The sequence below is a fragment of the Miscanthus floridulus genome, chromosome 1, assembly GCF_019320115.1.
Source record: "Miscanthus floridulus cultivar M001 chromosome 1, ASM1932011v1, whole genome shotgun sequence".
In the NCBI taxonomy this organism is placed as follows: Eukaryota; Viridiplantae; Streptophyta; class Magnoliopsida; order Poales; family Poaceae; genus Miscanthus; species Miscanthus floridulus.
The window spans coordinates 137290981-137302774 of record NC_089580.1 but is presented as its reverse complement, the minus strand read 5'-3'; the positions used below and the strand labels follow the sequence as shown (position 1 = coordinate 137302774).

The 11794-nt window shown below is 46.3% G+C and overlaps 1 protein-coding gene and 1 pseudogene across 1 annotated transcript; both read left to right on the top strand.

Annotated features, from left to right (window-relative positions):
• The first annotated feature begins 1950 nt into the window (after positions 1-1950).
• Positions 1951-5569, top strand: LOC136542233 (probable nucleoredoxin 1-1). The gene is made up of 4 exons (XM_066534581.1): positions 1951-2204; positions 3318-3803; positions 3894-4382; positions 4839-5569. The coding sequence occupies exons 1-4, from the start codon at positions 2106-2108 to the stop codon at positions 5328-5330; spliced, it is 1566 nt and encodes a 521-aa protein (XP_066390678.1). The 5' UTR covers positions 1951-2105; the 3' UTR covers positions 5331-5569.
• Positions 5570-6368: 799 nt separating this feature from the next.
• On the top strand, positions 6369-11474 carry LOC136494887 (probable nucleoredoxin 1-1; annotated as a pseudogene).
• Positions 11475-11794: the final 320 nt, after the last annotated feature.

Below are 11794 nucleotides of genomic sequence, written 5' to 3'. Positions count from 1 at the left end.
TAAATTGTGAACATCTAAAATAGGGTTCCCTTCCCATTTCGATATGATTGGGCGCATTAGATGAGCCACTTAAAATTTCCAATTATGTACTAAAGTTTAATTTAAAGGTAGATGATATCCTCGATCTGGATATACGTTTTTCTTGTCTTTTCTATCTTCTATTGATGAATGCCACAAATTAGATTGGCTGCAACGGTTTGTCGTCCTTCTTCCTCCTATTGTCCCATAGGACGACAGATCAAATTGCGCCATCTCCCCCTCCCTCCTCAGTGCTTATGGGTGGTTCTCTAGTACCTATAGTGTGCCGGCTCACTATCTTGTTGTGTCCCACTTTAGACCTTTTTATGCGCGTGTATTTATCTCAATCCACATGTGTTGAAGTAGATTAGAGTGGAATTAAACTAAGTTTCATTCCAATCCACTCCAACACATGTGGATTGAAGTAGATACACATGCATCCAAACAAGGCCTCAAACATATCTCGTTTGCTATACCATCCTCATTCGATGGTTGTCTTACCGAAAAAAACGCGGTCATGTTTCCTAAAGCTCGTTCTATTCTTGGTTCTATATATATAAAAGTGATTTTTGAGAGAAATGAATACTTTATTGGCAAGGCGATGAGCAAAAGGAAAAAAAATATTGTCCCACCAAGTGAAGTGTGCTATGTCAATCAAAAGATCAAGGAGGCCTCGGCATACATGATTTGGGTATCAAGAACACATGTTTACTTAGCAATGGTTGTTTAAGCTTCTTACGTCAGATGGCACTTGGTAGCAAATACTCTTAAAATAAGTATTTAGGGTCCAAACCGTTATCACAAGTAGAATGAAGAGCAAGAGACTCGCATTTCTGGGACTTATGAAGGGTAAGCGGGATTTCCTACGGCCTTCACGGTGAAGGATGGGTGACAAATTCGTTTTTGGGAGGATAAGTGGCTGAGTGCTACCCAATTGCACGAACAATATCCTTGTCACATAGCTAGACCCAAACAGATTACCCTTTCTGTGGCTTTTAGCACCTCTCCACCTAATCATTCGTGGCGTAGAGAACCATTTCACAAATTTAGCATATAATCAATTCTCAACAAAAAAAAAAAAAAGAAGGTTTGACAGAGCTCATCTTGTCTCGATCAAAAGGCTCTCCTAGACGTGTCTCATGGTTACTGCTCTCTCCATTCGAAATTATAAGACGTTTTATCTTTTCTAAGTTTATAGCAATGGCTGTATATATTTAGGCATAGTGTATATCTAAGTTTATAGCAATGACTGTATATATCTATAAAAATGTCTTATAATTTAAAAATGGATGAAGTATATATATAAAGTAATTGTGATTCCACGTATATAAAGTAATTGTGATTCCAGTTGGGAAGATTTGCAGCACATTCACTTGTACAGGGCAGGGTCACACACTGGCATTTGGATGTGTGGTGGTAGGCTGGTAGCACAACCTTGCAAGCGAAGAAAGCAAAGCAGCCGGCCAGAGCCCTAAGGCGCCCCGCATCCCCGCACGGCGCACCTATATAAACGGAAAAAGTTTACTTAATTCCTATCTTTCATACAGTCTACTTCACCCCTAAACCATGAAACTGTCTATTTTACTCCTGAACTTTCTAAAACAATCTATTTTACCCTCTGGACGGTTTTCAGACAGCGGTTTTGCTACAGCAACGATGGGTTTGCTACAGTGCCGGTGGTTTTGAATTTATTTTTTTTATTTATTTTCGATGATTTTTTGAAAAATCATAGTAAATAAAAAATTTATCGAAAATAAATAAAAAAAAGAAAATTCAAAACAACCGAAACTGTAGCAACCCCGCTGTTACTGTAGCAAAACCGCTAAAATAAACGGTTTTAGAAAGTTTAGAAGGTAAAACAGACAGTTTCGTAATTGAGAGAGTGAAGTAGACAAAGGTCTCAGGTTAAGTAGACTTTTTCCTATATAAACCGACGGGGCGGGCGCCGGCGGAGGAAGGCAGCCAGAGCCCAGAGCCAGTCCCGTTCCCGTCCATCAACCGTTCTCCACACCACCACCACCCACCACTCCACTCCGTCCGCTCTCGCCTGCTCTGCTTGCTTTCTCTTCTCTCCCCCGCTCCAGCGGATGGCGGAGGCGGCGCCCGCAGCAGCCGGCGGCGGCGGCATCGGGGACATCCTCGCCACCGCCGAACGGGACTTCCTCACCCGCAACTCTGGCGAGCAGGTCAGTCAGCCTCCGCCGCACTCGTCTTTAATTTGTCTCGAGGTTCTTTTTACCACTTCCGCGCGGTAGATGTGCAGATTCGCCATCCAGCGTTGCTGGCCCGATCGCGTCTTTTCTTGTCGTGTGGCTTTCGATTAGATAGACGATCCGATTACGAAATACGCAAATATGGATGGGGGTTTTGTGGGTCGGCTACCGGCTGCAGTTATCAACTACTATACCAAGTGGTAGATGATGAGCAAGGGAGGGAGGGAGGGGGTTTACTACTTTAGCTTCTTCGACTTTACTGTGTAGGCCTACTGGCCTAGTACTACTTTAGGGAGGGAAGGAGTATCTAATATTTTTGGGTAGTGGGTACAAATTAGCAGGGTCGCGGTGAGAGCGATTATCAGTTTTTAATCGCCTTGCACGTGGGCGAGCCGTGATCTAGATATAAAGTTGAAACAGCCGCAGTACCCTCAACGTTCACCCAACAAATTCACTCTATATATTTACTTCAGGTTTACTTCTAATCTTTCTGTTACCGAGTTTCCAAATTTTCATCAAGGGTGCAAAACTAGTTTATGAGTAACGTTACTTTTGTCTTATATAGGATCCTTGTGTTTTCTTTTTGAACGTCTTATTATCTAGGGGTGGGATACTTGAATTCCGTAATAGCCTGGGAGTGTTACCACCATCTCTTTTAAGAAAAAACTGGTGTTACCACCATCTCGGTACTGCAATATTTGTGGGGTGGGAAGAGAGGGAGGTAGGGTGGGGGGATATTGTTTACTACTTTGGATCATTACTAATTCTGAAAGCCAACTTGCCTAGTTTGGTTCCATAACCGCATATACAGGTTTAACTGACAGAAAAAGTTACCTTTAGCAAGTTCAGACATCTGAAAGGTAGTAGTAGTTCTGAAACATGCATGGCATTTTTCTTATAAACATTTTTTTCGATCAAAGGCCCAGCCCAGCTTTATTAGAAAGCTTAAGTTTGACCTTTTTCTTATAAACATAATAAAAGCACATTTACATTTGGTGATGGTGAATGATTGCAGCCATCTTGCTATTCTCAACCAGAATTTGGTTGCTCAACATCTCTGTGCCTTCTTTATTTGTTATCCTGCAGGTGAAGATCAGCAGCATCGAGGCGAGCCCTGTGGCCATCTACTTCTCGGCCTCATGGTGCCCGCCATGCAGGAGGTTCACGCCCAAGCTTATTGAAGTGTACAAAGAACTGGCCTCGCAGGGCAAGAGCTTCGAGGTCGTCTTTGCTTCGGCTGATCAGAATGAGGAAGGATTCAATGAATACTTTGCAAAGATGCCATGGTTGGCTGTCCCTTTTTCTGACACCGAAGGCCGTGCGGCCCTTGATGGCCGGTTCAAGGTCTCTGGTATCCCACACCTTGTCATCCTTGACGCAAAAACTGGTAAAGTTTACACTGAAGATGGTGTTGAATTTGTGAGTGAGTATGGCGTGGAGGCTTACCCTTTCACACCAGATAGGATCAATGAACTGAAGGAACAGGAAAAGGCAGAAAAGGATAATCAAACTATTCAAAGCGTGCTTGGCACAACTACTCGAGACTATCTCATTTCAAACAAGGGAGACAAGGTAACTGCTCGATGCAACTTCTCATGACCTTCGATTGATTCGTTGTCTTGCAAATACTTACTTGTTTTTATTGTTATTGTCTATACCCAGGTACCCATCTCTGAGCTTGAGGGGAAGTATGTTGGTCTGTGCTTTGTGGTGGATGGCTATGGACCAGTCGTTGAATTCACTAATTTGCTTGCTAAGATCTATGAGAAACTCAAAGAAGTGGGGGAGAAATTTGAAGTTGTAGCTGTATCCTTGGACAGTGAAGAGTCAGCATTTAATGAGAGTTTTGCAAAGATGCCTTGGCTTGCAATTCCTCAAGGTGACCAGAAGTGTAAGAAGCTGGTTCGCTACTTTGAGCTTAGGTCTCTTCCTACACTGGTTCTGATTGGCCCTGATGGGAAGACACTGAACAGCAATGTTGCGGACATAATTGATGACCATGGTTTTGAGGCATGGGAGGGCTTTCCCTTCAGTGCTGAGAAGCTGGAAATTCTTGCTGAGAAGGCAAAGGCTAAAGCTGCATTACAGACCTTGGAGTCCCTTCTAATCAGTGGTGATTTGGACTTTGTCATTGGAAAAGGTGGTGCAAAGGTATGCACTACTGTTGCTTGACTTCTTTTATATGAAAGTACTCTTCTGTCATTGCAAAAGACAAGTTAATCACTCCATTAAGTAGTAAAGTTTATTTCCTTTATCTAAAAAAGTAGTAATTTTATTTTAAGATGGCTGTGGTATTATTTATGCTTGATCATGGATAAATAACTCTTTTGTTTAAGCAATATCCTAGTTTAAAATTAACCACTGTGACCTTGAATAATGGTCTTCATGCTAACTTTAGGAAGTGATAGATGAAAAAGAGATATTTATCAAGTAAACAGAGTTCTGCCAATTGGTAAAAGGATATTTTGTTTAACGCTGTCCTTTTATTTTACTGTCTGCTTTAGTAATGATTCTATAGCATAGTACAGATTTTATGCACTTTTGATGGTTTTAATTAGATGTCTGATTATCATGAGAAAATTAAAGTGTACTTAATGTATATCTCAGGTTCCTGTATCAGAACTTGTTGGGAAGACCGTCCTTCTTTACTTCTCAGCAAAATGGTGTGGACCATGCTGTGCCTTCCTGCCCACACTTGTCAAGGAATACAACAAGATCAAAGAGAAGAACAGTGATTTTGAGATCGTCTTCATCTCCAGTGACAGGGATCAGAGCTCATTCGATGATTTTTTCTCTCAAATGCCATGGCTTGCTGTACCCTTGGAAGATGAAAGGAAGGCATCCCTGAAGAAGACCTTCAAGATCCGTGGGATCCCTTCACTTGTCGCCATCGGTCCTACTGGGCAGACAGTCAGCAGGGACGCAAAGGCCCAGCTGATGATCCACGGTGCTGATGCTTTCCCATTCACCGAGGAGAGGCTTGAGGAGCTGCAGAAGAAGCTGGATGAGATGGCAAAGGGCGAAGAGGAGGAAGGCAAGTCCACTGAGGAAGCCCCTGCTGGGTATGTGTGCGAGGGAGGCGTGTGCAGGAAGGTCTAGAGTTGTTCTACTGAGTTGCCTTTGCCAGTTTCTGGTGCTATCTGAATGTTGTGGGGGGTGACAATAATCGTGAGATGGTTTGTGCTTGGAGCTGAGGTTTTTGGGCTGTTGATGTTTGTGTGTTAATAATAAATAGTAGTTGCACCCTGAACTCTTAGGAGCATATATGTATGCAGAACTATGTGAGTATTGTGTCAGATCAAAGTAATGGGTTTGCTGCATGGTATTTCTGCTTTTAAGCATGTGGTGTTGGTGCCTTTTTTTTTGCCTTATATTTCTGCAATCTTTCATGCTAGACATTGTTTTGGTTTTTGATCCACATGGTATCTTTATTCTGAAGGATGGTCAAGGATGAGGTGAGTAGTTTGGTGGTGTTAATATTTCAAATTGCAATTGTTTGACTTGTTCTATAAAGGTCTTTCGCATCTTTGCCTAAAATTTTCGGGGGAATAATAATTTGCAACGGGGTTTTGTTTGGTTCGTTGGCATGGCTGCACTTCTGTTGGGGCTTGGGACTAGTTGCCGCTCCTAACTAGATCCTGCAAAACTATGCGCGTTGGCTGTGCGGGAAGCTGGATCACCGTCAAGTATGGGTGGATGGCATGTTTGTTACCACTCCACAGTCCACACCCAGGCGGCGCCTGCCCTGGCCAAGCCAGTCCAGGAGTAGTACTCGCACTAGGCCCAAGAGCAAAAGAGCGAGTGGCCCAGACCACCACCCCACTCTTAAAATCTACAATGTCTTATTCTCTGAGTTGCTGCGGAGCCATAGCTTAACTTCTATTTTCTCTGAAGTTGAGATTGCTTGTGATCATATTCTTCTTCATACTCAGACCAATTAATCTCCATGTTTCCAAGATGCATGCCACGACAAACGTCATGTTCACTTATAAGCCGTACTTTTTCAGCCAACAAATAGTAGCCAACCGTACTTTCAGCCATGGCTTATTAGCCAACCGAACAGAGCACTTTGCATCAGTAATGAATAAATAAATAAACCCTTGGCCTTGGAATCGTGTGGTCGGCTTCATCTTTTTGTGTCTCTGTATGTTAGCTAGTCTTTGGAATGGCCGGCAATTGTCAGCTACCTCCGGCCAAGTCACTGGGCAGAGGCCGCCGCGGCACGCTGGCATCACTTTGGTCGTATACAAACTTGCTGTCGCCGCCGATTGGCCCTCTCCCAAGTCCCAGCCCCTAGCTAGCCTAGTAGCTAGCAGCCTAGCACACGAGTTGCATTGATCTCGATCGAGCTATACGCGCGGCACATGGCGGAGCGGGCGATCACCAGGCGCGGTGGCATCGGGGCCATCCTCGGCACCGGTGATCGGGACTTCCTCGTCCGCAACTCCGGCGAGCAGGTCAGCCAAAATATCCGGGAGGACTCTTTCCTGTTTTTTCCCTGAAATGATTCAGATTATTTAGTTGTTTCATTCATGCTTTTAAAAATCAAAGGCTGTGATTTACCTCCTACTGTACGAGGTAATCGCAGGTCCGTAGCCCAGAATTTTGGGCCATAGTGCGAAATATAACGTGGCCTATTTTAGACAATAAATAACCAAAGTGTATTTGAATTTCAGATTATAACAGTCTTGTTCTTTTTGTGAAATACTAATAAGAATTACAATAGACATTCATGCTAAAGGAGTAATAGGTGAATCTTAGCGGAATCTCATTAACTAGCTTCTAGTAAAAAGCATCGTTCTTCTGGTATTCTTTGAAATAAAATCTTCAGTTATATCTTCATACTTAATTTTCTCCTAAACATCATTTTCAAGTGCAATAGTCACCAATCCATTAAGTCTTTCTGGTATCATAGCGCTACACATGTAGGATAGGCTAGGACTTCAACAAACTTCAATTTCGAAAAGTTTGGTCCTGCAGATGCAACTGTCACATGATTGTCGTTGTCCCTAACTTCATCGATCTCCAAAGTGTGAACCTCAACAATGTTTGTGTTATCATCATCGCCATGACTGCCATCGATTTCTGCCTCAAGACTCTAAGAGTTTGGTTTTCCATATAAGTTTGACATTCTTTGACAACAAATCTATCAAGAGCACCCTTCCGAGTCTACGCTTTTCATGACTCGAATATATTATCTGATTCTACTACAATAGAAGACTTTAGAAACAAATAGTCCTCCCTGTTCAAAAATCACAAACACAATAAAACTAAAGATCTACCCGCCAGGCTGCAGACCAGTTGACCTCATGGTGGATGCTGGCCCTCCCAATTCACCGCCGGTGGATACCCACCAGACTGTGGACAACTACAGCTCTGCCAAATACCGCCTCGACAACTTCATCAACAAAGTGACGCGTAAGAGTGACTCTCCGTTGACCGTTGATTCGTGAGCGTCCCAAGCAGCCTCAGCGTATGGGCTACACCAAGAGTCCATCAGCGCCATCTACGTTGGAGCTGGAGGCCTTTAACAAGCTCTTCGACGTCAACCTGGCCGCGTCCAACGTCGAAGCATTGGAGGCGCTCTTCCCGGCCGTTGAAAAGGGCCCATCTAGGCAGCCGCGAAGACGCAATGCCACCTCCTAGGTCGCACCGCTGCGTCGGTATTGGTTGTTTTCTTTTATTTAATATCGAAACAAGAGGTCTTTTGCTAGGATGGTCCAGCTACGGCTGTGTTAGGTCGACCTCCTTCGGCGCTCGACAGAAGCTCATTGTATGTTTGCTTAAACTCTTCTACTTAATATAATGATACATAAATCTTTTGTGTATTCGTGAAAAAATTAGGTTTAGTGTAAGTGAAAACCAAATTGCCTACTGAATGTCCCCGTACGCACCTGGCTGCTACCTAACTGCAAGAATACAAGTCTGCAATTTCATCTAATTAGGTTTAGTTTAAGTTTGCAAGAATACAAGTCTGCAACATATCTATCCCTTTACGCAAATTGTGCAACAAGTTTGTGTATGGAAAAGGACACGTACGTAGTGTTTAAAGTTCATTCATATGTAATTAAACACTAATAAGACAGAAGAAAGGAAGAAAAAGTTGCATGTTCATGAATATTATGACAGATTGACTTGTTCTCATCAACCAGAATATAATGGGGTAGGCGAATTGTTGGTGCCCGGACATCCAATGGGATAAGATTCCGTTAGACGGTACCGAACAGCCCAGCAAAACGGCCCATCACAAACGCGTCGCACTCCCACCGTACCACTGTAGTCCTTTCCCGTCTGCCTCGTCCCGCCCCGCACGCGTACCCCGCCCCCCGTCCGCCTCACTCCGCCCCGCGCCCGCCCCTCTTTCCTCCTGACCCCTTCTCTCTCTCTCCGCGCGGGCAGGTTCTGGGAGCCGGGACGAGGATGAGCACGCCCCGTCCGCAGGACTCAAGGAGCACCGCGCGCCCCATCCGTCAGCCCCTAGCTCGCCGTGCCCCTTCCCACGGTGTCCGGGCCGTGCCCCAATGACTCTTTGAACATACATCTGAAACACGAAACACTTGCAACATGAAACACTTGAATGCAACATACGTCTGAAGCAAATGAAACATTTGGAATATACACTTGCAACATGTGTGCGAAAACATATGGAACATCCAGATAAAACACTTGCAACTTGCAACATGAAAACACTTATACAACATCCGGATAAAAAATGCTTGCAACGTACGTTTAAAACAGATGAAACATTTTGAACAAACGCTTTCCACATGCCTCTGAAAAACTTGCAACATGCCTCTAGAACACTTTGCAATATATGTAACATCCCGATCTACTTTTGCAACATCCATATGAAATACTTGCAACATACCTCTGGAACATCTAAAACACTTAAAATATACGTTTGCAACATGTCAATCACGGCATTCTAGTGGGAAGCGGCCACCATGTCACGCGCTTTGAGGAACTCGATAACCGCCTCAATGGGTAGATCAGGACTGGGAGGTGGCGGAGCAAAGAGCACCATAGGCTTGGCTGCCGCGAGCTTCTTTTGCTGGGGCACTGGGGCGCGTGGAGCCTTGATGCGAGCGCAAAGTACGACACGACTGCGACGCCCTCACGGTCTCCAGCCACAGGAGGAGGTGACGAGGAGGACGCCAGTGCTGGCTCCGGCGATGAGGGCAGGGGCGGGCGGCGGGTGCGACTGGCGTCATAGAGGCGAGCAAGGGCCGTGGACGAAGGAAGCGGAGGTGGTCGCCGCTGGAGAAGGCGAGCGTCGGGCGAGTGGCAGGGAACGCTACGACGGCCGTGTTAGTTGGGAATGTTGCTGTATTTTTTTTTATTTTGAAAAATGGTGAAAGAACCAAAGTAAAGGAAAACCGGCCTATTAGGCTGGTAGCGCACGGGCCCACGAAGCGCGGATGTCTGGACTGTAGCATTTCCGATATGATAACCTTCGGCCGCACCTTATTTCCTTTGATCATCCTGCAGGTGAAGATTTGCAGCATCGAGGCAAACACCGTGGCCCTCTACTTCTCTGCCTCATGGTGCGCACCGTGTAGGCTCTTCACACCCAAGCTCGTTGAAACATACCAAGAACTGCTGGAGCTGCGGCAGCAGGGCAAGAGTAGTCTCGAGGTCGTCTTTGTTTCGCGCGACAGGGACGAGGAGTCATTCGACGCATACTTTGCAAAGATGCCATGGCTGGCGGTCCCGTTCTCCGACTCCAAATGCGTCAAGCGTCTCATGAGCCGGTTCAAGGTGAACGGCATTCCGAACCTCGTCATCCTCGGCGCAGAAACAGGCGACATCTACACGAAAGAGGGCGTCAAATTCATCAGCGAGTACGGGGCAGGGGCCTCCCCGTTCACGCCGGAGAGGGTCAGTGAGCTGAAGGAGCAGGAGAAGGCAGACAAGGATAGCCAAACGATTCACAGCATTCTTGGCACGCCCACTCGTAACTACCTGATCTCGAGCAGAGGCGACAGGGTGCCCATTTCTGAGCTCGAGGGGAAGCACGTTGCCCTGTACTTCATGGCGAGGCCGATGAAAGAGTTCACCGCGGCGCTCGCTGAGATCTACGAGAAACTGAGGCAAGCAGGGGAGAAATTCGAGGTCGTGGCTGTCTACTTCAGATGCGACGAGTCGGTGTTTCAGGAGAGCTTTGCAAGCATGCCTTGGCTCGCGATTCCTCATGACGACAGCATGTGCGAGAAGCTGGTTCGGTACTTTGACCTCAGGGCGCTTCCCACGCTTGTCCTGGTTGGGCCTGACGGCAAAACGCTGAACAGCAACATCGCGGATGTGGTTGAAGAGCATGGAGTGGACGCATGGGAAGGGTTCCCTTTCGATGATGAGAAGATGGAGGTTTTGACCAGTAGGTCCAAGGCCAAAGCAGCGACGCAGACCTTGGAGTCTCTTCTGGTCAGTGGTGACTTGGACTATGTTGTCGGAAAAGATGGAGCAAAGGTATTTGTTTCTAATAATGCACTTTTGATGGGTTTAGCTTATCTAATTCTGTGATATTTTTTGGCATGATGAGAGACTAAAATTAAGATGGTACTTGTGCTTGTATTGTATTGCGTGTCAGGTTCCTGTGTCAGATCTCATCGGCAAGACCGTCATCCTCTACTTCTCAGCGAAATGGTGCACGCCGTGCCGATCTTTCCTGCCTACGCTGGTCAAGGAGTACGGCAAGATCAAGGAGAGAAGCAGCGACTTCGAGATCATCTTCGTCTCCGTCGACAAGGACCAGAGCGCCTACGACGAGTACTTCTCTGCCATGCCGTGGCTCGCTCTTCCCTTAGAAGACGGACAGAAGCAGCCACTGATGAAGAAGTTCAGAATCCGCGGGATCCCTTCGCTCGTCGCCGTCGGCCCTTCCGGCGCGACGCTCACCACGGACGCCAAGTCCCACATCGTGGCGCACGGCGCCGACGCGTTCCCGTTCACCGAGGAGGTGCTCGAGGAGCTGGGGAGGAAGATGGACGAGAAGGCCAGGCGTGGCCTGGGAAGGTGAGGCACGAGCTGCATGAGTTGCACGAGCTTGCCCTCACGCGGCGTGACGCTGCCGTCACCTACACCTGCGACGAGTGTGAAGGATTAGGCAGCTCGTGGTCATACAGTTGCGATCGGTGCGACTTCGATGTTCACCCTAAGTGCGCGCTCGGGAAGGAGGAGGAGGCCAAGGCGGGTATGGAGCAACTCCCGGCGGATGCGTACGTGTGCGAGGGAGGTGTGTGCTGAAAGGCATAGAGTTTCTTTTGTTTTCGTATTATTCATGCTTCTTTTTAAAATGTGCTAGGGAGATGGACCCACTACACTAGCTAGGAACCTGTACTAGGACGATGGATTAGCTCAAAATTATTATGGTTCTTTAATTTCGCTTTCATGTACAATGCTCTACGTTACGTTAGATTCTTATTGGCAGGGCTCCGGCTCTGGCTTCTCGTGGCTCCTTGCAAGCAAGAAGTCCGGCTAAGTAGACATCTAATAAACCACTCCTTGCATGAAGCGTAGAGGAGCTAGAGCCATTTTTATAGAGGAGCCGGAGCCGCAGAAATGTG

What these genes read in the sequence shown, in the direction of transcription:
- LOC136542233 (XM_066534581.1), top strand. Translation starts at nt 2,106, where the DNA reads ATGGCGGAGGCGGCGCCCGCAGCAGCCGGCGGCGGCGGCATCGGGGAC. An exon ending in CCCGCAACTCTGGCGAGCAG is followed by an intron (nt 2,205 to 3,317) that starts GTCAGTCAGCCT and finishes GTTATCCTGCAG; the next exon opens with GTGAAGATCAGCAGCATCGA. An exon ending in TTTCAAACAAGGGAGACAAG is followed by an intron (nt 3,804 to 3,893) that starts GTAACTGCTCGA and finishes GTCTATACCCAG; the next exon opens with GTACCCATCTCTGAGCTTGA.